The sequence below is a fragment of the Corvus hawaiiensis genome, chromosome 10 (genome assembly GCF_020740725.1).
Source record: "Corvus hawaiiensis isolate bCorHaw1 chromosome 10, bCorHaw1.pri.cur, whole genome shotgun sequence".
NCBI classification, from domain to species: domain Eukaryota; kingdom Metazoa; phylum Chordata; class Aves; order Passeriformes; family Corvidae; genus Corvus; species Corvus hawaiiensis.
Window position 1 is genome coordinate 7,567,096 of NC_063222.1, and position 25,855 is coordinate 7,592,950.

A 25,855-nucleotide genomic window follows, 5' to 3' on the forward strand; every position below is an offset into this window, starting at 1 on the left:
CTGCAGCACACACAGGCTCCAGTGCCCACTATCCACTGCTCAAGAACCTGGATATAGAGGTTTTTCATGTTTATCTTTGGATGTCAGATAAACTAGCAAGTTTGTCATTCATGAAAAGGAAAGGAAAACCGAGGCAATATGAACTGAGTTGTAACTAAACATAACAAGTGAAATTCTATCAGATTACAACAAGTGGTTGAGGTTTTTTTATAATTTATTTATTATACTGACTAAGTCTTGCTCAGTCAGGTGTTCTACAGTGAAGGGAGCTGCAATATTAGGGATTTTGGAAGGCTGCAAACGTAGAAGCATTTTTCTCCTATTAAAAAAACATCCTTCATTTAGAATAGACTCTGACACAGGTTCTTTCTGTGGACCCTCCAGACTACTTTTGCTCTTACAGAATGCGGTGATCGAAGTTCTACACAGAAATTACATATTTAGATTTGTGCATTTCTGTCTCATTTGTTGTCTCCAAGAATTCCCTTACTTTCAAGACAGGCAGATCTATCTGCATTTTTTAGATTAGTCTTTATACCCTTCTTAAGGCCACATTGCTACATGTTTTTCCACTGACAGTTGTGCTAACTTTATACAGTTGTAGTCAGCTGCATCATTAATCATTTCAGTAATTGCTAGTCTAATCTTCAACACCTTGAGAGAACACCTGCCAGTCATATGCTGCTATTATTTATGTGACAGTTCTACCATCCTAGTTCTTTCCTCCTTAATTTACACCACTCACAAAGCCGTTTCCACTTCAAGTGTATTTTTATCCTTTACTTATGTAAATGCTGCCAAATCGGTTTGAATTTTTTCATGCTCCTTTCCCAACTTCTGTATGATAGGTGTACTTATTACAGAACTGTACTACCTTCCTGATGTCTCAGCACAAAAATAAAGGGACTGTAAAATTGTGGAAGTCAATTCTTTTGCCTTTATTTAAAAGCTCACTCTTCTAACCCCTTATACCAAATCCCGTAGAATGTCCCCACACACTACAATTACATGCCAGGGTAACACTTGATTGATATCTACTATCAAAGACCACCCCAAATTTTTGTTTAGAAAACCGTGCAGACAAGGCAGAGCTCTCTGCTGTGCAGGGTTCCTTCTAAAGAAACAAATCCCCCCCAACCCTTTCATTTCAAAGCAGACTCTGTTGAACCCCATCATAATTCTCTGTAAAGTTTGCATGGATTATTAAACACAGATCTAGTGAAAGACTAAAAACTGATGCAAAGACAACACCAACTTGTTTGAATGTTTATCCACCGAATGAGGAAACTGATAAATGGGAGTAGCGAACAGTTAGAGAGCACTTACTGTAGCAGAGAGCTGTGGTCCATTCAGCTGTGCGTGCAGGATGGCCTCGTTGATGGAGTTCCAGATCCCCGACAGAGCAATTTCCAGATCGTGTGAGGCAGCCATTTCATTAGTCAGATATTCCAGCGTGGAGATAAACTCCCTCCATTGTGCATCCAGTTCAGACACGCTGGCCAGGCAGCCCCTCATTACATTGAGACAATATCCCACACAGGGCCTGATGAGCGTCAGGCCCTGGCAGTGTGGGCAGTACTGCATCTTCACCAGGGCTCTGCTGCACTCCTTCGTCAGAGCGGCGTGTTCAGTAGTATTTATCACTTCAATGCCCAGGCTCAGGGCCTGGCTCAGCATCCTACTGGCCCAAAGAGATTTTGACAGCTCTGTAACCATGTTTTTAGAATAGTGTCCAAAAGGATTTATGTCTTGCCTTGTAAGCCGCAGACACTCTGTATAGTCCTCTGACAGATCTGTAATTCCTGGGTTTATTAGCCGGCTATACACCAGAGGAAAGAGACTGTCAAAGAACCGCAGTACTGCACTTTCCACTGTGGTCTCTGCGCCCAGAATGTAGAGAGAGATGTCTGTAAAAAGCTCCTTAACAGGCTCTGCTGCTTCTTTTGCCATAGGTCTGTAAGCTGTCTCAAACAGGGAACTTGTGCGGTTTTCAGCAAAGCGAAGCAAAGACTCAAAGGCCTCTAAAAAAGGGGCAGGGGAGAGAAAGAACTAGAGGTTAATGGCAGGCACCCGACATCTCAGTCACAGGAATAACATTGTCCTGAACAGGAACATCAGTAGTTACATGAAATCTGCAATATGAATGCAGTAATAGATAATACAGCTTTCAGCAGTAATGTGATTAAAGAGACCCCGAAGTATTGCTTGTGCATAATAAAGGCAACACATAACACACAATAGTTTTTCTTTAAAAAGGTGACTGTGTTCCCCCTAGCCAGACCCTGATCCACACTTCACAGTCCACAAAGGACTCGCACGGATTCCAGGCTAGGGCTGGAGCACCAGCCAGGGCTGCGTAAGATGGTTTTTAGAACTTGTACTGCATTTGGGCAGTTCAGCTGGTTACACTTCCAAAGCATCCCTCAGCTCAACTGTGAGGTAACCCACTACAAACAGAAGCTGAAACTTTTGTTTCACAGTGCTTGAGTAGGTGGCTGAGAGGCACTTCTCGCAAAGTACAACTCCAAGATGAAGGAAAAGATGCTGGGTGAATAAATTCTCTCCCCATTAACACTGCCCATGTCTGGACACCAACCGGTGGTTGGGGAGGACTTGACATCATGTCCACTATGACCCAAAACCAAAGTGAAACAAACAAATCAGGAAAACATTATCTCCTTTAACTACACCATTTTTGAGTGGCCTAAGAAAAAATAGTATTTAAGGAGTGTCACAGTTAACACATTTTAAATGGCACATGGTAAGTATTATACACCCAAACAACTGATTGGGGTGCTAGAATTCGTGGACAGGACAAGGAAGGAATCAGTTTCCCAGACTATTTTTAATGACACAGAAGACAGTAATCCACACCATTCCCACTGCTTTCTTTGGAAGCTCTCCAACAAAAAGCCTCTGGCATAAATCATCCTTGCACTCCTCTGGGTAGCAAGTAGTTCCAGTCAAGGCAGGAGACCTGTCACTCCATACCTCCTGAGGACTGGCCAGATAATGGGGTTTTGGTCTAATCCTACTCTCCATTCATCACAACATCACCATGCGATTCACTGCTCTGCAGCACAGCCTAAAGTCGCTCAGAGATCAGCCCCACAAAGGAGCAGACACAATACAGAACTCAAGATTAGCACACACTGGCAAAGTTCTGCAGCAAAGCCTGCACCGTGTCTTCCCTGTGACAGCTCCCTGGGCAACTGACTTGCCTGTTATGATAAGCATTACAACCCCTTTTACCACAAAGTGTGCTTTAGCTAAACAGATAATACAGCATATCTCATTGTACATTAAATCATCAGTATTTTGCACACACACGCTGCATCCTTCTGCCAGAAAAATCACTTCAGCACTCCCACTGGTATTACAGCAACTAATACTTTGGAAGTGCTTATAAAATCCTAGAAATTAAGAAACCAGATACACTTCAGTTGAAAAAGATGACAGTACATTCTTGGCAGAGAAACACCTTGCCAAGTTTCAGACTGAAGCAGACTTTCAGAGCTGACGACAATTCTGAAAATTGGATCCAGGATAGAAATCTTGACGCAACTTAAACAGTAGTGCAGTTTGTTGTGGGCTACTGCATACTATTAAAAGGGTTTTTTGTTCGCCACATCACTCCTATGTGTTTATCTTTATTTCTAAAGGAAACCAAAACATCACTTTTATCATACTACAAAACTCAATAGAAGTATTACAAAACATAAAAACAGGTGTTTAAGTTTCCTCCCTATGCATGCTCCCTTACAGATATTCAGCTTATCATTAAATTATGGGAGCAGGGACTGTTGTCTACAATGCCATCAATCTTACACTCTTCCTTTACCTTCCATATCCATAAAGGCAGAACTGCAGGCATTGCTCTCCTTACCTGAAAACTAAATTAAATTCATTCATGAATGTGCTAATGCCCTTATTTTTCTGAGAAAAAAAAAGCCCCAGTGAAACAAAAGAGCAAAACATCCACTGACAACATATACCCCAAAAAAAGAGATTTCAGCAGATTCCTGGGATACTAGGTTAGAAAACCATGTAGCATTTTATTTTCAAACCTCGTAACTGTGAAAATTCTGCATGCTATTAAATAAAACTGTGCATTATTCTGAGACAAGTGTGAAATCATGGTATGTAATAATGACATTTATTTTTCATTACATAAGGGAAAAATTGTAATGGCATATAGCTTCATTCCTCCTGCAAAAAGAGCCCTAACATCAAAAATATGGCACAAAAATATTGCTGGTGATTATAGATGTGCTGCAAACCCCTGTAAGGTATCATGTGCTTCCTTATCACCACTGGTCAGACACAAAAAGTGACTCATGCCTGCAGTCAATTACATTTCAGAAGGAAATATGTAGGTGCTTTTTCATTGCTAAGGCATTAAGAGATGTTTGAGACAATCAAATTACTGTTCTTAGACCTTTAAATCAGAAATAACGGGGCTTCATGCAGTCAAATGATGTGGCAACAATGGACAGCTTGAGTTGTGACTCTGCAGAGCAGGAGCTGCTGAAGTGATTAATCATGTGCCTTTCAGTGCACTTTGTGTGGTACTTTGTACAAAGTTTCTAAACCCCAAGGAAGGTTTACCACTATCTGCAAGACCAGATTTCTCATTTATGCTGTCAAATACAGCAAACTTCAGACAGTTATGAACTCACAAAAAGCTGAATTCTAAGCCTAAAGATACACTCGGAGAATTATTTGATCATCTTTCACTGCCTTTGGCTTCAACAAAACCCTACCAGCAGCATAGAAATATATTGCAAATATATCAATTCTGAACAGAAATAAGCCTTAAATGAAATAATCCAACATCTGATGAAGAAATCAAATTTGGAGGTTTTTCGTCTTCCACTCATATTAAAACAAACAGGAAGGTGGAGAACAAGGTTTGTTCCCATGTTGCTGAGAAGCCCCTTTTTGATTTAAGACTACAGGAAAAGTGAAACACCAGTTAGTTTTGAATTTTGAACACACACAGTGGTGACTACTTAATGAAAGGCAGCATCACCTTCCACGGGGAGAATTTTGTTCAAACCGTTCATCATATGCTGAGCGAACACTTGACTCCAGCACTGATGTGCCTGGACACTCAAACACAGCTGATCAAACACAGCTCACCTCTGCAAACTTCCCATCTCAACTGCCAGGGTTATGAAATGAGCTCCTGGAGACAAGCCCAGTTCTGACAAGATGCCACGCTGGGTTTGCTGCTCCAGCAGCAGCACCGAGCCTGCCGGGCCAAGCAGCCAACCTGGTCCACATGCTGGGCCTCCAGCCTGCTCCCCAGCCCTCACGTGCACTAGAACTGGATTATGGTCAGTCTGACACACACAGATGGACAAACATTGCTCTGCATGTATAGCATTCATGCTTATTCATCCCGAGCATGGCACAGCTTGGTTTGGAGCACAGGCTCCCTTCTGACAGAAATACATCCACCCTGACACAAGTACGTTTCCCTTCTCTTCAGCCAGCAGCTACACCTCCCATACCTCATGCAACGAGCATAACAAAGGATTCCTGACTTATCTCACACCAGCTTCTGCACTGTAACACCACTGACTCCTTCAGTGGGATTTAATCCTGATTTAAACCCACTGCATATCACAAAATGCTGCAAGAATGGAAGCGTTTCTGCTAAAGAATAGTGCTACAGGGAGAAACAGATGTAGGACGAAGGTGTCAATCTGCTCAATGCTGGTGTACCAGCATTTTCCAAATATCTCCTCTATTTTTCCACCACCTGGGGATCTATTTGTGGAAAAACAGGTAGGTATTAAGTGTCTCATGTCACATAAACACTGCATTCACCAACTTGCACAACCTCCCTTCAGCAGGAATAGCTGCTTGAGTTTTTAAACTGATGTCACCTCTATTTTAGTCCAACCAAGTGCAACAGCTCTCCAAGTTTGTCTCCAGGCCACCACCTTTTCTCCTGCAGCCTTATCCTCCAGACAAGAACCAAAGATGCAGAAGTACCACACATCAATTTGCCACTCTTTCTGCCACAAAAATCTTTCTGGGTGTGTTTGTCAGGCTCCAAGACAAACAGCAACATCAGCTCAAGGAAATACGTGAGCGGAGGATTCAGCGAAGGGCACAGAGCTGGTGCATACATGGTGGTGTGAGAGCCTGCATTCAGGGTTGCCTTCATCTCATAAGCCCCAGATTTCTTACAGTACATGGAAGGCAGCAGATGTGGTCTCAGGGAACCCACACAGATAGGAGTTTTCCAAGAAAATCTGGACTGACATATGATAGCCATGCTTAGAGTAGGTTCATTTGCTTTCCTCACTCCTACAAGACCCTCACATGCCATTGAGATTCTTACTCTGTAAGCAGCTGTGGGGTTCAGATGGAGAGCATTAGGCAAGGTTAAGCAACCTCCAACTTGCTGGATTATGAATCAGCCCAAACCTACATTCTTTTCTTTCCAGAGGTCCAACCCAGGAATATTAGCATGGAAACAATTTCACCAAAATGAAGTCAACCTAAACACCAGATACCTCTGCTCACAGAGGATTATTTCTGCCCCAGAGTAGCTGAGCCTCAGATATTAATGAACTCCCATGTCTTCAAAAACCAGAGTCCCAAAACCCAGTGCAAACCATGACATGCCTGTGTGAAAGGGAGGTTACTGCCACTGTCACTAGACTTGTGTGTGCCACTGCAAGCTGGCAGCTCTTGCTCACAGAACTGACCATGTAAGACCACTGGGCTAATGCAGCAGCTCTCCACTACATCAGTGACTCCTTGGACTCTGCAGTTACTAACGGCCTTCTGGACTTCAGTTTTAAAAATCCACAAACTCCTCAGAAAAAGAAAAAAGGAAACCATTCTATTATAAACATTACAAAAAGATTTTAACAATGCTCAAAACCCGAAACTATCTATACAAAAATAACATCTGTGTACATTTTACATTTTGACTGTAATCATGAAAGAAGAATGACAAATTTAAGTAGCTCCATTATTTGTTTGGTCTCTTAGGACCACACTAACATTGGCTGCTTTCCTTTCAACATCTTGCATTTATTATAGAGTTACAGAATGAATGAAAGCTAGACTTGGTTGAACAATGGCTTCCTTCTCATGCTTTCATGTCCATTAAGATTTCTACATCTTTATGGCTTGCCAAAATAGAGGACAACATATTAATATTTTGCAGTAGTAGAATTTAAGTACAGAGTGTTTGCAATGTAATACAGGGAGAACAATGCACAAAGCAGAAAAATCACACCCAGACATGACACATAAATGATAAAATTTATCACTCTGCTTTTAGGGTGTACAACGATCTCAAAACATGTTTAAAAGAATATGAACAAAGAGTGCTTAAAAAGCATCATTAAACAAGATGAACAAGTGGTCGGGTTTGTTTAAGTTTTTTTTCAGATTACTTTAAAAAAGGATGTAAATGCAGAGGAAATTGTATCATGTTTGCAAAGACAGAACCCAAAATCCATTCATTCATTCAACTGCTTTTGCAAACAACTTCATGTAACTTTCAGCTTCATTTCAATTCTATGACATTTTGCTAGGAGCAAAATTTCCAAGCATTTGAAGTTTTCTTCTTATCCTCCTCATTTACCCCTCTGCAGAACACAGGCCCAAAGCTCTTTATTAATACCCTAGCTTCCCATCTGCCTTACTGGTTTTAGAATGGCAGTCTTCCTATAAACAAGCACAGTTGCTCTTGATGAAACTGATGAGAAATGACATGTTAATAAACATGTCTAATGAGACAACAGTGTCCGCTACATCCTGGTTGACACATCATCAACACTTGCAAGAAACATTGCAACCTTGCTCCAAAACCATTTTGGGCCAGAGAAACCCTAAAAGTGCTCAGAATCCGGGCTGAGCAGAAGCATCTCCTGCTTCCTACTCACCTCCTGTAGCTGCTTTTAACAAGACAGGGGCCAAAACAGTTTCAGAATTAAGAAAGCAAAGTCAGTTTTGGAAGAGGGGAGAAAAGGAAGTTTGAATTTGCTCACCTCGACAGTCTTTAGAGTTCATCAGTCCTTCAGAATATAGACCAGATGGGGAAAAAAGAGCTTTCCATTACTGTGTATAGGGGCAAAGTCTTTATTTAACAGTCTCCCCATGAACTTGTCTACATTGACAACATCAGATAAATATCCCATTGTGTACCTGTTGATAGAAACTTCTGCCCAAGCTGGAAAGAAGTCTGTGCCTCTTTCTCTGTTTATACCCAACAGCTACAGACACTGCTGATTAACCAAAAATCAACAAGTAGAATTATTTACAGGCTTCTATTACCTCCTTTAATCCACTGCTCAATTCTAAATGTAATTCAATACTGTTTTTAACTTTAAAAAACTTATGAAAAGTTGTTAGGGCTTTAAAAAGTTCTAGAAGTGAGACTTTGGGAGCATAAAACCACTTTCCTTCCTGGCCTTTCCTCCAGTGCTGGGAGCTACGACAGTGGTTTGCCACAGGAAACACTGGACATGAGAAAGCCTCATGCAATGTGAGCGTCAGAGCAGCTGACCCACTGCTGGAATTTGGGAATGTGGGCAAAACCATGACACTTGGGAAAACCCATTTCCAAACGTTCTGTTGGAAGACTGACTTCCAAGAGCAGCAACAGGAAACACACCACTGAAGGACCATCTGAAAACTGCTGTCTTGAGATGAAGATTAGTCTTGCTTGTTTTATAAGCACAAGCCTACTCTGGCAGCCTTGGCACAGCATTGCAGTTGCATAGGAAACAACCACCCCCCTCAGACTGCTGCCCCAGGCAGCAAACCCACACCCTTTGCTCAACCACACAGTCTTACAGGACACTTTCTTATTTTACTATTTCTTCTTCTACTTTTTTGTAAGTTTAAGCAGTTTCTTTGTTACACATTCTTGTACAGGGAGAAAGGGGGTGAATATGCAGCTCATTTTGGTGACACTGATGTACACTAACTTTGGGTTATTTTAGTATTTGATTCTATTGACAATAGAAATAACACCAGGTTTAAAATAGGCCAACTGCTTCAGAGGCTGGGGGGGGCAAGGGGAAAACAGGCAGTAGATGCACAAGCTCAGGAGATGCCTTAATAACAAGAGAATGAGCCAGCAATAAATACAATCTTTTGTTCTGCTCTGGTCAGTTTGCCATGAAATCACAGATAATGGTTTCTGTAGACTGTGCTGGGGAATATATCCAAATTACTGGAAGTGGAAACCAGAGTGCACATATTCTTCAGACTTAATGGCCTTGGCTTTATAACTTACAAACCAGCAATGCTTAACAAGTTACAACTAACTGCAAAACTATTGGCCAAAAACAGACTAGAGACAGCTCTGCACTCTGCTGCCCCAAACCAAAACTGCCCTTTTTAAAGAAAACACTACATGGAAGAGTTTATAAAAAATAATTGTTACACTTCACAGAATCAGTTACAGTTTGCTGGCTTGACTTTGACTGTTCACTACATATTTCACCTTCAAACTTTTTTGTGAATACAATGAATGAGCTGGTAACTAAATTTAGCTGTTTATTACTTCTGCATACTTGATTTCAGTACAGTTGTACATTATTTTATACACTGTAATTATAGGGTAAAATTACTTATGCTTTTTTCAAGTGAGCAGTCTCAAGTAAAACTGAGTCAGTTGGCTGGCAGAAAGCTGGAGACCAGATGTGGAATTAACCTTTTATGACACTGCTGGGCTTCTGCTGACAGATAAATAAAGCAAGGAGTTCTCTGGGAATATAAGTGCAGTAGCAGGCTGATGGACACCTACCATCCCCATGGTAAGATGATCTAGAAGAGCAGTAAAAGCCCTGAGAGACCAACTGGATACAGCATAAAGCCGTGGCTATTGCTCTTATTCCCCTCTTGTCAAAACAGAACTCTAAAGGATGGTTCATGTAATTCTTATCTACCAAGTTCAAACCTGTCAGCTGTTACTTAATAATATCAATTCACAGTTCTAACAGGATCTGGACCAAGATAACTGAAGAAAGAACTACGGCCGTGCTTCAACAACAACATCTGTGCCCTTCATTTGCTTTCCCAGGACAAGTAATTTATAAAAAACACTTCTCACAATCTATGAGGGGAAACCCACAAGCAGTTGTGTATCTGTAGGTAGCCAGTTCGTCACATAACTATAATCATCTGAAGTTATTTGGAGGTTCAACAGCTAGTGGAGCAGAAACAGAGTTACCCAATTTATTTGATCAGTCACACAGACAACGATGACTGGAAGCCACAGCTACAGCAAGTAGCACACAATTCCCAGGATGGATTACAGCACAAAGCACTTGCAAAATAGCTTTGAATGGCAACTCTGTAACCATTAGTGTTTCTTTCAAGACAGACCCACAGGAACAGTCTACATTGCTTAAATTAGGGCTGATCTAATTAGTCTAATGAACGAAGTTTTTGCCACATAAAAAAAGCAACCAGTTTTATTTTTCCAGGCTAAAACCCTGTGTACTGTTGCAAAGATGCACCGTCAACTGAGAACAACATTTTCCCTTATAAAATGAATTTTTCTGGTAAAAAGAAACATCTTGAACAGTATTTTCTTAGAAATTTGAACTGTGGATCATCAGGGGATGAGGTAAACCCCTGGTGTATTTGCAAGTAACCATCTTGCTGTGGGGTGGGGTGGGTTTGGATTTTTCCCAAATTTTACCACTATTATAAAAACACAGCCCTAAAAAGTATGTTGGCCTAAAAATCCAGGACTTGCATGGCCCCAGACAGGATGCATACTGGCTCTAAAAGATGGACTGCCCACAGTTTGGTGCCTTTGGAGTAGACACCTGGCATCTGTGGCTGCAGTTCCTCTGAACCTGCAGAACCTCCAGTGCCAAAGACCTGCACAATTTCTGTTCCTATTTTCAGTACCCAACGGTTTGGTTATTCAGCCATAACTGTACATTTCTCAAAGCTCACCGGGTTGTTACCCAAGCGCCCAGTGAAGGATGGAACTCCAGGTATCATCAGGGCATGTCTGATTCTGGGGTGAGCTGAGGGGTGACACTGCTACTGGGGACAACACGTGTCACACACTAGCACCCAAAAATGCTGCTGTTGCTGGGAGACGGTGCAAAACCCTTACCTCGTTCTTCCTGCGGTTCCATAGCAATTATTTTTCCACACGTTAAGCAGTTTTTCAGAGCTGAGAATCACTGCACTACACATGCCAGCACAGGGCTAGTTGATAAGTGAAAATAATGCCTTTAATGCGATCTCTAGGATTGTGATTTTTCAGGTAATCTCTTCCCACACACTGCTGGACAGAACAAAAGGGTATCACTTCTCCTTGGAGTTCCCAAACTACTCTTATCAGAAGGACTGTTGGAATGAACTATTTAGTGTCAATAGTGTAGTTTCCAGAATTAAACCAGACTTGTGGGAGAATCTCTGCACATTCCTGACTACTGTTTGGGCTGGCTGGAGAGTCTGAGGCAGCACATCCTTTATTGTGGCACTCCAAATGCTCTGGGCCTTTATGGAGCAAAAAATCCTCTTACCTGGAACCTGTGCCTAGGTAAGGGTGAGGACAACATTTAAATAACATGTGACAACATACACACACAAATATTCAGAAGCAAGCAAGTGGGCTATGGCCAGAAAATCCAAAATGCAACTGTGGACACAGCTAATGTACAAGTAAAATGTGGCTGCATAGAGATGTTGCTGGTTGATATTGCTGGTTTACACTGCCTGAGGAGAGGGACTGTTCAAATAAATAACAGGCAAAAAAAAGGCCAAAAATTGCTTCTGCAGCCTTACCGCAATTGGAAACCATAGAGAAAGTAAAAGCTGTGCCAAGTGTGCCCTGTGCCAGGTACTAATACCAGGGAGAGCAGATGCCATGGCTAGAGAAAGACAGGGCATTTAATGCTGGTGGTCTCTTGAAGCTCAGGCACCACACAGTGACACAATTGGGCTTGGCCAGCGAGCCAGCCAGGCCTGGCAAAAACACTGCAGACAGACTTCTCTCTGTTGCTTGACTTGCACAGTGGCACTAATGATCCCTGAGGCACCGGGCACTGGGATTTACCTATGGAGAAGTGTAAAATACAAAACCTATCTTTAGAATCCAGAGGTGACCAGGATACCCAGTACGCTCTAAAACTTGTCTCTGGAACACTGCTGCACTGCAGGCTCATGTTTCTTCAGAAACACACTTCAGAGGTGCCAGTAACTCTGGCAAACAGAAGAAATTGAGATATTTATTTGTATGTATCTGATGTAGTAAATACTACCAAGAATGGAAAGTAAAAAATAGTATAAGACCTGCAGTAGTTAAGAAAAAAGAACCAAAAATCCATCTTATGAGTTAATTAGGAGAAAGCAGGAAGATGCAGAAGACTTTTCATTCTTCTGCGAATCTTTTCATTAACAGAAAAGCAACCAGACAGGGGTCTCTAGAGAGAATTTTCTCGACCCTCTGATTAAGGAGTTCAACTGGGAGCAGGAAAACTAATACGTTAGTTTCATAAGATCATGAACTATTTCATGATGTCCAGCTGAATTAGTTAGGTGGTCCATTAAGATCCATTTCTAAAAATCTAAGCAAAAAATAGCTACAAGAGGCAGGATTAATTTAACAAAGATGAAATATGAGGGGAGATGGCTTATTTTTCATGTTTGGGTTTTTTCCCTTTTTGTTTAGGTACTAACATAGGAATTGTGTTAACATAGGAAGTTATGTCCAAGTTTTGTTAAAGAGCTAAGGTCATAAATAAGACTAAAAAAGTTCTTAAAATCTAGACTAAATCTGTATTTATCAACAAATTTAAAACTGTCTAAGTGGAGAGCAGCGATAATGTAGCCCCGTGGGATCAGCAGTGGAGCCTCTCCAGCCGAGACGTGCCAGCTGGCTCGAGCACTGCGCTCCCTGTGCCCACACTGAGTGCGTGTGGGCACATCCTTCAGCTGCCCAGCGAACAGGAGCACGGCTCTCCAGGACACCCAGACACCAGCCTGCACAAGCACGGTGTACTGCCCATGTGTCCAAAAGCATGGGCCACAGAACCTTGTTGCTGTTTCTTCTGATTCTGGATTGACCAGCACTGACCTCATTTCCCAGGACCAACTTCACCCAGCCTTCTTTCTCTATGTAGGGAAGCCTTGGCAAAGCAAACTAAGGAAAACATAAAAGTACCGTAGCTAAGAATGGTGCAGGGGCTGTCTTTCGTACAAGTCATCTTCTGCAAACAGTTTAATTAAGTGGCTTTTGTGTTTTTCAGGCCCTTGGACAACTCCTACCCACAAAAACTAGCAGCAGACCAGCACGAAGTATCCTCTCCCAAATCTGAGCTGGAAACACCCTTTGGCGTTGCGGCACAGACCAGCTGCAAGCCAGTGTGGCCGATGTGCGGGCAAGCAGGGTGAGGGCTCCTCAGCAGCGCCCCAAAAACACACTTAACTCATCTAAGATTAAAGGCAGAGGTACTGCCCTTGGAGAAAAGACACAGGCAAGCAATGCCTGAAAAACAGAAACCACTCCTGCAGCATCTATTTTTGGCTGTGTCCTCTTGTAGGTTACTCTGAAGACATATTTGGTACCATAACACTGTAAGGTAATTGAAAGGATATGTTTACTTGAAGAATTTGACCTTGTTCATGGACTTTCGTTCCAGTCTGTACAAAGAATTTCACTAGACTATTGAAGAAAAACAGTGGACAAGACTTCCATGACTGATTTCAATGGAGACTGAATCCAAATCATGGTAAATTTAGGCAAACATTCAGGGTATTGCTTTTTAAAATTTCCCATGCTTACAAAACCCCACTCAATGGAAAAAATTAAAGACGGATCAATAGCTAAAATAATCCTGCAAAAATGGAACATATATTTCTTTATGGTGAATAATTTCCCCTCAATTTATCCTCCAAATTCCTTCAAGTAAAGCGACTGGCATGTGTTCAACACATGGGTCAGAGCTGGCAGAAGTACATATGCTGGTGATTTGATAGCTGACCAGATGTTTGTGGAGAACTAGCTCCAGCTATTCCTAAGGGAAGGCACATGAAACCCGTTAGCACTAATAAATCAGAACACCTATTTTTCTCCTGAAATTCCTTCCTTAGAAAATACACAAAGGTAAGTTTTTTCCAATCACACCAACTACAGACATTTTACAGGGAACGTTCCCGTCACACCGACAAAGACCAAAGCAGTGAAACTTATGTGCAGAAAACTGCACAGTCCTTGATCAAAATAAAACCACGGTGACACTGCATTTCAACATTGCCACACATACCCAGACACCTTTACAGATGAGCAGGGTTCACAAGATCATAGAATTTGCTTATATTCAAGAAGTTGCACAACTGCAACCTCGTGCTTGCTTATCCATCCCCTAACTTTGAGGTGAGATGACTGGCCTGTAGCTCCCTCGGTCTTCCTTTTTTTCCTTTTTAAAAATGGGTTTCTCCTTTTCCAGTCAGTGGGAACTTTACCAGACTGCCAAGATTTCTCTAGTATGATGGACAGTGGCTTAGCCACTACATGTGGCAGTGCTCTCAGGATTGGCATCACAAAGGAATTCAAGGGCAGTTTTTTGTGGAAATGCATTCATTTCCTTCTGCTTTCTCACATTGTATTATCAAAGTAATCATTACATTGCTTCCTCCATTGCTTAGAGTTATTTTGTGAATTATTGAGGATTTTTGGTTAAACACGGGTCATTAGTGATGGGAACTCAACTGCAGAAATGTTAGACTTGGAATCGAGGGCCAAAGCATCCATCACATCTGTCACACTGAAGTTTTAATAGGCAATTGTTAAAACCTCTCAAATATCTGCAGCTTTTACAGTTCTGTTTAAAGTTTTGCAATCTTTGACTCAACAACTTAATGAAAAACAAAGGTTGCAGATAAATCAGTCTGGTAATGAAAGCAAATTAGCCATTCTGCTCCAGCAGAATTCCAACACGAATGAGTATGCTGAGATTGACTGCAGCAATATAATGTAATGCTCTCCTGAATTCCAATTCCAAGCTTCCCTTTCCGGGAGCTTTAGAGGAAGTTCAGCAAACAAGTATTCAGAACTAAAGCACCAAAACTATGATCTACATAAATGGTACCATAAGCTTTGACAAGCCCCAGCCAAGTCAGGAGTCTCTTTAAAACTCATGACAGTCCCAGCCTTTCAACAGCACGTTTTTTTAACACACCAAAGCAAATCAGTTAGTTTTATTCTCTCATTGAGACAAAAAAGTTAATTCTCGACAGAGTGTTTCACACTAGGGTCACTTGCTCTTCTATCCTATAAACTCAGTTGATTTTAATCACTGAGTACTGTCCTAAATTTGCATAATTCATACTACATTAATACTTAATACAGAGAGCAAACAGACACTTAACTAGAAGGTAAAGTTTAAGAAGGATTTATATCTTCTTAAAATGCCTATCTTCATTTCAAGGTCACATGGAATCAGTAAAAATAAATAATTTTTTGTACCTTGCTCATTTAGGTATCACATTTCTAGCCTAAACAGATATAAAAAGTAAACATTACGTTTTAGAAAGGTGGTGGTGGTGGGAGAATAACTGTGAAATATTCTGACAGATATTTTGTTGGTTTTGCTTCAGGAGAAATTTCAAGATTCCACTATTTTCATGAGCAAGTAAATTCTCCACTTTTTTTCTGTCTCCTTAAATTTAAGACAACTCCCACTGTTTAAGTTCTACTCTCTGAAGCCCTAGAATTGATTGCTTATTTTAAAAGAGACCCTTTGGCATGAAACTTTATCTGTGTAACTCTGTAAATGGGATCAAGCCCTTCAGAAGCACTGAAAGAAACCAAGAGAGGAACAACCACCCAATCAAAAAGGAAATTACAGGCTGAAAATGAGAGGGTAACAGATAACGCCTAAGAAATCCTGGGCCCTGAAGAAAAGCACATTTCTGCATTTCAGACCCAGTTCAAAAAAACATTTTGACATACACGAGGTTTATCTTAGTTCTGCAGTACTGTTCTTGATCCACAAAATCCCCACGGAACTTCAGTGCTCGCTTAAGTTTTCTGCCAAGAAAGCAGATTTGTAAAAAGGGGCCTTCAACTTTGCAAAATCATTTGAATTCTGTAAGGCCCTTTCTGTTCCTCTGACAAATCTCCTGCCTTCTTGTTCCACAAAGGTCAGTTCGTGGAAGAGTTTCCTCTTTCAAGTCTTTCAGATCAATCTTATATAATGATACTCTTCACAAGATTATGAAACAAAATGTTGACTTGATTAATCTATTCTGGGAAACGTTATGAACCAGCTCCCTTGTAATAGAATATTTCAGTTAGAAGGGACCTACAGTGACTACATCTAGTCCAGCTGCTGGACCAATTTAGGGCTCATCAGGTTAAATCATTTTCATAAGGGCATTGTCCAAACACCTCTTAAAACACTGACAGGCTTGGGGCACCAAGCACCCTACAGAATGCCCATTGCAGGGTCTGGCCACCCTCTTTGGTAGAGAAAGGCTTCCTAATGTCCAGCCAAAACCTCACCTGGCACAGCTTTGAACCAATTTTTTGATCAAAAATTCTCCCATCCTGTGGAAATACCATGCCCTAGCACATGTTTTTACCCCATCCTAATGGAGGGAAGCTCTGTAAGAACCAAGAGTTTCCCAGCTCTAGAGACTGTCAAAGCACCCCTTAAATGGCAACTCACTGATGCTGAAAAGCCTGCACTGTAATTTAGTGAGGCACAGCTAGAGACAACATACCAAACAGTAATTTAGCAAACACACACAGAGCAAGAGACACAAACCATCAAAATAAAAGTGGCATCATGTGAAGGTGTTTCCCAGTTTAGAGGACATGACCTTGAGGACTGGCTTTCAATCTCTTCTTCAGAGACCAGGTGCTGGAGATTTGCCACTTGGGGAATTTCAACATAATGAAGGAGCAGAGCACTCAGCAAAGGAGAACTTCATAGGAGCCCTTAATCTGACTCTCAGCAGGACAGAACAAATCACTATTTACAAGCCTTATAAAATCTGAAGTTGTTTAATATACTTTAGGAAATGCTGGTTCTTAAAGCAGGCTCAGGAACATTATAAATTTCTCTACAGTACCTGAGTGCTTGTTTCCCAATGCTGATCACACCATGCAGACAGAGAACAAAAACCAAGCAGTCTGTCCCACTGGCCAAGACAAACATCCATCTACCTCTTCCTCAGCCTGGTATTACAGTGGGCCCTTGAGGGATGCAAAAATGTACACCCATTGCTCCTCAGAATGTGACATTTGATTTCATTGAAAGCTGCTTAAATATCACAGAAATATCCAGGGACTATTCAGAAATTATTTCTGGATCTGGTGGTTAAGTGGGATGCAATGGCACGGACTTTTGGGAGACGAAGCAGTCATCACGAAGGAACTGCCAGACAGGAAGAAACAGAGGTGGATGCAGTCCCAGGTCTGACAGCTCCCCTCAGCTGCCTCACACAAAGCTGATGGAGCCCTGCAGTTGACAGCTCCAGGGTATAGGGCAATGTGCCCAGGGGACCTGCCCAATCCCTCAAAGTCCTTTTCCTGTCTTTAATATACCACAAGAATTTCTTGTTGTTTGTTTTCATGTCTTTGACTCTTTGCTCTTCAAATTCCATTTCAAGCTCTTCAGTTTCCTTCTCACAGTGCCCACTTTGGTCTGTGCCCCTGTCTTTAGGATTCACTAGTGTTGGATTTCCAGTTTCTGACAGCTATTTCTTTTGCTCGAATAACCTCCTGAACTTTTTGTTTAAGCATATGGATTCATTTGCCTTTCTGCTCCTTTTCTCAAAGGGTGCTGTTCCTATTTGCAGTGACAGGCTGCAGGGTTCTTAAGCAGCTACTATGCCTAAACCAAGATTTTAATTTCTATACTTAATCACAGCCATATATTTAAACAATGTTCACACTGTTCTAGTAATCAAGAGGGGACCCCAAAAATGTTGGTCATTATGTTTTCCAGTCTCTGTATGATCTATGTTGAACTTCATCTGTAAAACACTGAGTATGAGACGAGCTGCATGTTTAAATGCAAGCCTCCATAAACCAGACCTAGTCTTCAGCTAACTGAAGCAATAAAGGTGGCAAGTAATATTGGGATCTCAATCAAATATAGCAGTGGCATCCACAAAGTCTGCCCATATCATATGGATAAGCAGTGGGTTGTTTTAGCTATGTGTATTTGTGCAAAAGTTCAAATAACGGAAGTCTCTAAGTGCCCTAGGCTCTGAAAACCACAGCATCTCTGGAAATACTGCTTATTAAAACTTCTGGGCAAGGTTTGCCATCAAGATCTTAGAAGTTTGCATGTAAGTGACAAATACAACTTTAAAAAACTTTCCATTTCCTGAGATGCTGACAGACATCTCAGCCCAGAGTTCTTAGGCATCTGGGACTTGCTTTCCATTTCAACTAACATGACAACACAAAGTTAAAAATTAATTAGAGACTGATTTCCTTGCTACAAAAATCATCCAATTCCTTTCAGCAGGGCAGCTCTGAGAGGAAAGTCCTTCTCCAACAAAGAATATTGAAATTTGTCCCCCCCACCACTGCATGGTTGGTTTCAGGGGTCTCCCTCAATCAATCACTTCATCCACAGATTAACGACAAAAGTAAATTGCAATATATCATCCCTCTCACATCTTCAGTATCCTCCATGGATTTACCTCCTTCAGCCTCTATGAATTAAATCCCCTCCACTTTTCCAGACCATCCATCATGTTCTTTCCCACTCTGATTCCCTATCTCCTTATACCACAGACTGTCTTTCATCTCTGTTGCAGTCAAATTTTGGAACAGCTTCCTGAACTCTGCTAATCCCTATCTCCAGATGATTCTCCCTACAGCCAGATGACCGCCACAAGTCTTTTCCTAACAGCATTTTGTCATTTCGCATTCCTTTGTGTTCAGCTACTGAACAACACAGAAGTTACACATACAATAAAAAGCAGTAAATTCATACTGCTTACCCGACTGAGCTGTACAGCTGCAAATAGGCTGAAATGCACTTATTGGGGATTAGACCTTTTATATGAAACTTGTAAATAAAAAGGTAATTTATCATGCCATCTTTTAAATGTACATTTGCTTTAGAAAGCACTTTGGAATACACTGATCAGCACATAAAATAACTATATCATGGCAAAAAGATTGAAATAAAGATCTTCAAGATGCAAGCAAATAGTAAAATTTCATTTATATCAACATTATATTTTTTTACCATCAATGAACAATATTTAATAGATCTTCTGCAATCTTACTGAACAAAGACAGAAGTACTGGTTCTTGCTAAGTCTTAAAGATGTACTGCCTATTTCAGTCCCACATATGTAGTAAATGTAGGAGGGAAGGGCAGCACAGTTGCAGTGAAGACAAAGACAAAACCATGAAATCCTGCCCATTTTACAGCTACCTCTGGAAAAAAAAAATTATTTTTCTACAACTTAAGTGTTGCACATAAAAACCAAATACAGCTGCCTGCTAAACACAAGCATGACAAAGCTCTACAGTGAGTAATAAAGACTTCCCACGTTGTACCAGAGAGAGGAAGGAGCTTCTATTGAAAGACTGTCACACCTATCAGCAAACACAAAAATGTCCTGTACAGCCTGGCTCCCATGGAACAGTGCCAGGCAAGCCCTTGGTAGGCCAGAAGGGGAGGCGGGGGTTTCCCAGAGAACAGCTGAAAAAGCTGCTGGTCAGGGACACTTCTGCAAGCACAGAGCAACACCAGCACCCTGCACTGCCCCAACACCTGAGCATCTCACAGCTGCATTTGCTGGCTGATACACCTCCAGCACTGAGGAGAAACTCCTCAGGAATACATCAAAAATTCTGGAGTGGACATGCAAACAAAAGTCATTGAAAACTGCATTCACTTAGGTGGCTTAGAGAAAACAACTGCAGGTAATTCTGCAGTTTCTAAGGAATTATTAGATTATTAATACTCTATGCAATTTACATATGAGAAAGGTCATACTCAACAATACAAATTACTATTCTGGCTTTATCCAGCTATCAGCCTACATATTTTACATACTGCACAGTACTTTCACAATCTTGACTATTGACCAATCATAACCATTTTCAGGAAGATCAAGGACATTTAACTGGGAATGTACCAGTGACAGGGGGAAGCACAGTGTCCAAGACAGCATGGTAAAAGCTGCCTTTCTTTCTGTGTCTTTCTAGCTGCTTCCCACCATGAGATTGTCTCCCTTCTGTCAGGAGCCACTTTGCAGGGAGGGATTCCTGGAACATCAGCCTAAACCTTTCCTGTCAGATCAGGGGGTAACATCCTCTCCTTTTTCTGAGGACAGACTAGCTGATGAATACAGATTTCTATATTAAAAAAAAGAACACAAACCACCACACCATCCCACACACCAATAAAAGAACCAAGTTTCAACTTTTTTGAAGCGTCCAGTTCAGAGATCACTGAAATCAGAGGCTGGAGTATCATTCCTCCAGACATCTCCTCCTCCTCTTAAGTCTGAATTTAAGAGTTAGATTCGTCCAAGTTTTTTCCCCCACATCCCTTAGATCCAGCAGGCTTTCCTTGAGCTGCTGAGAAGCACTGATGTACTGCAGCTCCGAGCTCCACACATGTGCCTCGAGCTGTTTCCCTATGCTGTGTGTAATAATCCAGGGAAAACTGCATTAGTGCTGCTCTGCTGAGCACAAGGGCTAAATCTACCAAAAAGCATCAGACATTTCTAAAATCACTGCTGTGCAACTGGCCTAGACATTTGTAATAAAGGACATTTCCCAAAATATTCAGGACTCCAGCAACAGGACATTTGTATCCAAACACAGGAATACAGTGGTGTTAGCTTGAAGTTCAGCCCCAGAGTCTGAACATTATCATCATTCTCAGGAATTGATAAGAAAGCATAACTGGCTTTAGGGGTAAAATATGGTAATGCCTTCAAAAGTTCTTTTTCTTCTTTCTGAGGCATTCCTTAACATCTTCACTCAAAACCCACAAAACTAAACTCATCTTCTGATGATAAATTGATACACCAACCATTTTTTCCTGCTTTCCTGAAAAAATGTTTTTTTCAAGAACACAGAAACAGTAGCAAAATATGAATCGTTAAATAGAAAACACTCTAAAAAGAGGAGCAAGCATCAGCATGGAATAAGCTATCATCTAAAATCAACTGATTGTAACTACTTGTCTCTTCAGAGAGCATACTCTTACACAGGAATAAGGTCACAGATCCTTTCACGTTATCCAGAGCCAAGCAAGTATACCAAAAGCAGCAAATACCTAAGGGAGCATTCCCAAAGATTCCCTGCAGTATGGCCACATCTGCACTTGATTGACTGGAAATCTGACTCCAATACCACGTAAGGAAAGATGTTTTTTGAGGGCAAGTGTGAAATTCTGATCTGGCCACAGTGAATACAAGTGAGCATTTTACGAGGTGTCTGTTATCTGTGCTGGCAGAAAGGAAAGCCTGCAGAGCTGTTCCCACATCACAGGTCCAGCACTGATTTACCTACACATTTCCATTATCCTTCTGTATTTCCTTTGATACACAAGTTATACCTCGAGGTCAGCAGGGTCTGAATTTCCTTAAAACTGGGGTAAAACACATCTTTTTCATCTCTCAGCTCAGGTCTCCCTCTGCTATGAAGCAAAATCCCTTATACTCAATGCTGTTTGTCTTATGCACAAAGTCAATGAACAACTTTTGAGTTCACAATGTTTGCTTACTATAAACACCTATATTATACAGTCCCAAACTGTAAAATAAAAAAAGCAATCTTTATCAAGCAATTAAGAAATTAAGCCATTAAGAACTGCTTAAGAAATTAAGCAATCTTAATTTATTTATAGTTACCCTTACTGAGCTCAAAGGAGTACCCACGTGCACACAACTGAAAGTGTTTGTGAGTACCACCACGATTTGGACTGAAAAGCACAGACTTAAGATATAAAACCTGAGGTCAAATTCTCCTTAAATGCTTCCAAAAATTCTGTAATTTAACTGGAATATGCTACTGTATAGATATGAAACTGTACTCTGAGCTTTCCTGTATTTTTTCTGCAGCCTTATTCCCCTACCACCAGCTTCCTGACAGGTGGGATACTTTTCTACTGACAGGCTAGCAATTAACCTGCTGCCACAAAAGAATAACAGAGTAAAACAAAATGTGAAAAAGGAAAGATTCATCATAGGTATCACAGAGAAATCTAGAAACAGCATTGCTTCAATTAAGGTTCTTTTCCCTATGGTCATATAGTTTCTCCTGTACAAATCCACTGTTGTTCAGTTATTACTTCAATCTCAGGATTTAATTTCCTCCTCAGCACTTGAGATGCAAGTAGGAAGGAAAGCAGAGAATGAAAAATTGAAATCAAAGTCACTACACAGATCTTGTACTTCACCTTAGTTGATAAACCAGGAGTAACAAAAGGTTCATCTCCTTTCTCCCCAATCCCAAGTGAAACTGAACCAGCTTTGAAATCCCAGTTACTTTTTTTTCTCCTCAGAAAACGGAGTGGCTGGTGTTGGCTTTTGTTTGGTTATTTTAATTTCTTACTAACATTTCTGCCTCCTCAATGACAAAGCTCAAAGCATTCAACAGAATTTATTTTGGCTTTGCAAACACTTATGTTCATAAACATCTTAAGCAGAAAACAACATTTTCACATGCTGATTCAAATGCCACTGTTCATTGAAAAATATTTTGACAAAAAACCTTAACACAATTTATCACTTCTCTTACACTTTCCTATTTCTGGAAATGACTCCCTTCTACAGGAGCCTGCCATTCAAGCAGCACAAATGCTTTACAGACACAGGGTGGTATCACCTGCTGTGCCATGGTACCAGTGAGGAACACTTGCCTGGATGCACTGAGTGGATCCAGCCCTGGATCCAGTCCTGTGTGGCCAAGCTGCCTGCGCTGGGGAACTTTCCCAGCAGCTGCTCCAACCTCTCTCAAGCATTTATCCCAAGGACGAACCCCAAGGCCCCAGGCAGGATGGTGCACGCTGGCTGTGGAATGTTTGCTTTCACCTCATCTACCTCTAACCATTACACTTCACAAATTGTACCTGCAGACAAGAATCACCTAAGACACTCTCAATAAGCATCTCTCTGCACAAATTATAAAAAAAAAAAAAAAAAACAAACAAACAAACCAACAGTTAAAAATAGTTAGATGATGGGCTAGAAGTCACTAAGCCAGTCTGACAGATGCCAGAAAAATACATATTTATATATGTAAGTTGAAATTCCTTTGTGAAAATAGTTGGTTTCCTTTGTGTCACCTGAGAGGTTTAAAGCACTGACCATTCAAATAACAGATTAGGGGATCTGAAATTGTAACTCTAGGCTATCTCTCATGAATATAATAGACACCTGCTTGAGTGAAAGCAGCCTGGCTTATTTAGCTTAAACACAACCAGTTTATTTCAGACAGAACAGGCACCAACACAGGGACTGCATCCATGGAGAAGGGGTAAGGCACACGCAAACTCCACACAACACAGGAGACCCAGGAGGCAGCCAGCAAAGCCCCCAGAGTAATAAATCCTAACCAGAAATGGGAGAAAAACTTTGGATAGCCCTAATGATGCAGCTGTCAGATTATACCAGTGACAAACACTGCATTAAACTGCTGATCCCATCCTGTCCCCTGCTCTCTTGTAGAAAATCTGAGACAGGAGGCAGGTAAAGCTCTCTCCTGCACAGAAAACATGTTCCAGGAATGTCATGTGATTTCTATCCCTTAGAACAGCACAAATGAAAATTCCCCAGATGTATTTGCCTACAGGAAAAATTCCTATAGATCCACAGAACACTGGAAAGAGGGCAAGAGAAGAGAACTGATGAACCCACTTCAGAAGTCCAAAAGTTTAAATAAGAAAATGTCTATTATCAGATGCATTCAAGTTCACTCCTGAAAAACCTACACCTGCACTAGAGAACTGTCAGGAGTGAGAAATGTTTAAAAATTACCAAGTTAATGAGACACAACTGCCATTTACAAGCTTCTACTAATCCCAGTGGTTTAATCCCAGCGGTGCTCAGCCAGTTTTTACTTAATGCACAGCCAGTCATTGATTCCCAACTGAAATTAGTCAAGCTCTTGTGAATGACGGTTGAGTAAAAGCAGAGTTATGACTTAAAGAATTGGTCCCAGGATGTCAGTTCACTGTCATGGAAATGAAAACTGTGCCCTGTAAGCACACAATGCTTACTGGTACTACTAGGAGTTACTTGCTGTTGAACAAGCACATAAAAGAAGGGATTTTTTTGTTTGGTTTTTGTTTTTTGGTTTTTTTAGTTTATTTTTAGGCTATGATGAAAATCCCATTAGGGAAATTACCTCTGCAAAACTACAAACGGACAGTACCTCAAAGCAAGCTACCAAATATCTACCCATTTAGGGTCACAAAACTTTGCAAAGAAACAAGCACATTTCAAAACATTGCTCAGTTAACTTCCCCACCTCCTGACACAACATGATGGACATTTCCAGGAATTTTACCCACTGAGTTCATAACCTTGGATGCCACGGCCAAGGTCTGCAGCAGTGACAAAACCAGGAACAAAGACAAGGGCCTGAACATCACATGGATGACAAGAAAGAAGTCAGGGCAACTCGGGGCCACACCAAGCCAAGAATCTGGCAGAGGAAGCCTGCAGAGAAACCACATGATCCAGAGAGAGAAGAACAGGGCACTCAGCACAGCCTCTGAGGAAAAGGGTTAACCAATCAAAAAACACCGTTTCATTACCCAAAAGACTAGAGAAGATGCTCGAAAGTACCGAGATTTACAAGCACTCACAACTGAAATACTAGTATTGCATTAACTGGTGTGCTTTCCACACAAGAGGACTAGACTAAATTAGGGAGCCTGCGTAACTTCTAAGCACCCTCAACAGAAAAAGAATCGCCTCTCACAAAAGAACTTCAATTCTCATGAAAGTAGATAAAGATTTCACTAATATTTTTCAAAAGCACATCTTCTATAATTTTCATGGTTTCCTGTTAGAGGAAGCTCAGCTGATACCTTAAAATGGTAACTAAAGGGCTATGTTCTAATTAAGGAGAATATTGTCCATCTGTTATGGATGTAGGAAGGACCAGTTAGAAGAACAATGTCTAAATTGATCAACCTCAACTGGCCAGGTTAATCCATTAATGGGTCCAAACAAATACATAATCTTTTCTAATCACTACTGGATTAGCTGGATTAATCCAATTGGATGTATATAGTGTTCACCATATTTATTTCAAGTATTCCACCCTTTTTCTTCCCCTTTTCAAGCTATATTAAATTACTTTAAGGCTTTACAAGGTTTTGGAATTTTATTATGAAACCAGAAGAGCAATCTAGTGAGTAAATTGTTTCACAAAATGTAATTCTTTGGCAAAGAACCCTCATTCCCTCTTTGGTCCTCCATGAAAAATGGTAAAACATTGTTTTGGAAAACAATCATTCTGGTGTGAGGGACCTGGCAATGTTTGCTGGCTTTAATTTTGCATTAAAACCTATCTAAGAAACAGGGGGCAACTGCAATTAATCATCTCCCAGCCATAGATTTTTAAAACTGTACAGTGGGCATCCTCACATTACCTACTGGTATTTGCTGGGCAACTCCTCACACCAGATGGTTTCTCCAATTTCAGGGGGTCTTTAACCCCAAGAAACCCATGAAGAAGAAAAGTATCTCCCTCCCATCTGTGGTTGACCTGCTTACGAGTACTGGGAGGAAGAACCCAACAATAAAACAACCCACATCCACTGGAAGTGAATTGTGGGGGGAATTGCCTCAGCCAGCTCCACACTGGATTGTCTCTTTCTCATAACAGTGCTGGATTCACAAC

The 25,855-nt window shown here is 41.1% G+C and overlaps 1 protein-coding gene across 2 annotated transcripts in view; it reads right to left on the reverse strand.

The window, feature by feature from the left end:
* Positions 1–25,855, reverse strand: part of LOC125330791 (glypican-5-like) — a 339,300-nt gene that overhangs the window by 260,877 nt on the left and 52,568 nt on the right. For both annotated transcript variants that reach the window (XM_048314414.1, XM_048314415.1), the window contains exon 3: positions 1,327–2,021. In XM_048314414.1, coding sequence (XP_048170371.1) covers positions 1,327–2,021 — 695 coding nt within the window. The remainder of the gene's footprint in view (positions 1–1,326; positions 2,022–25,855) is intronic.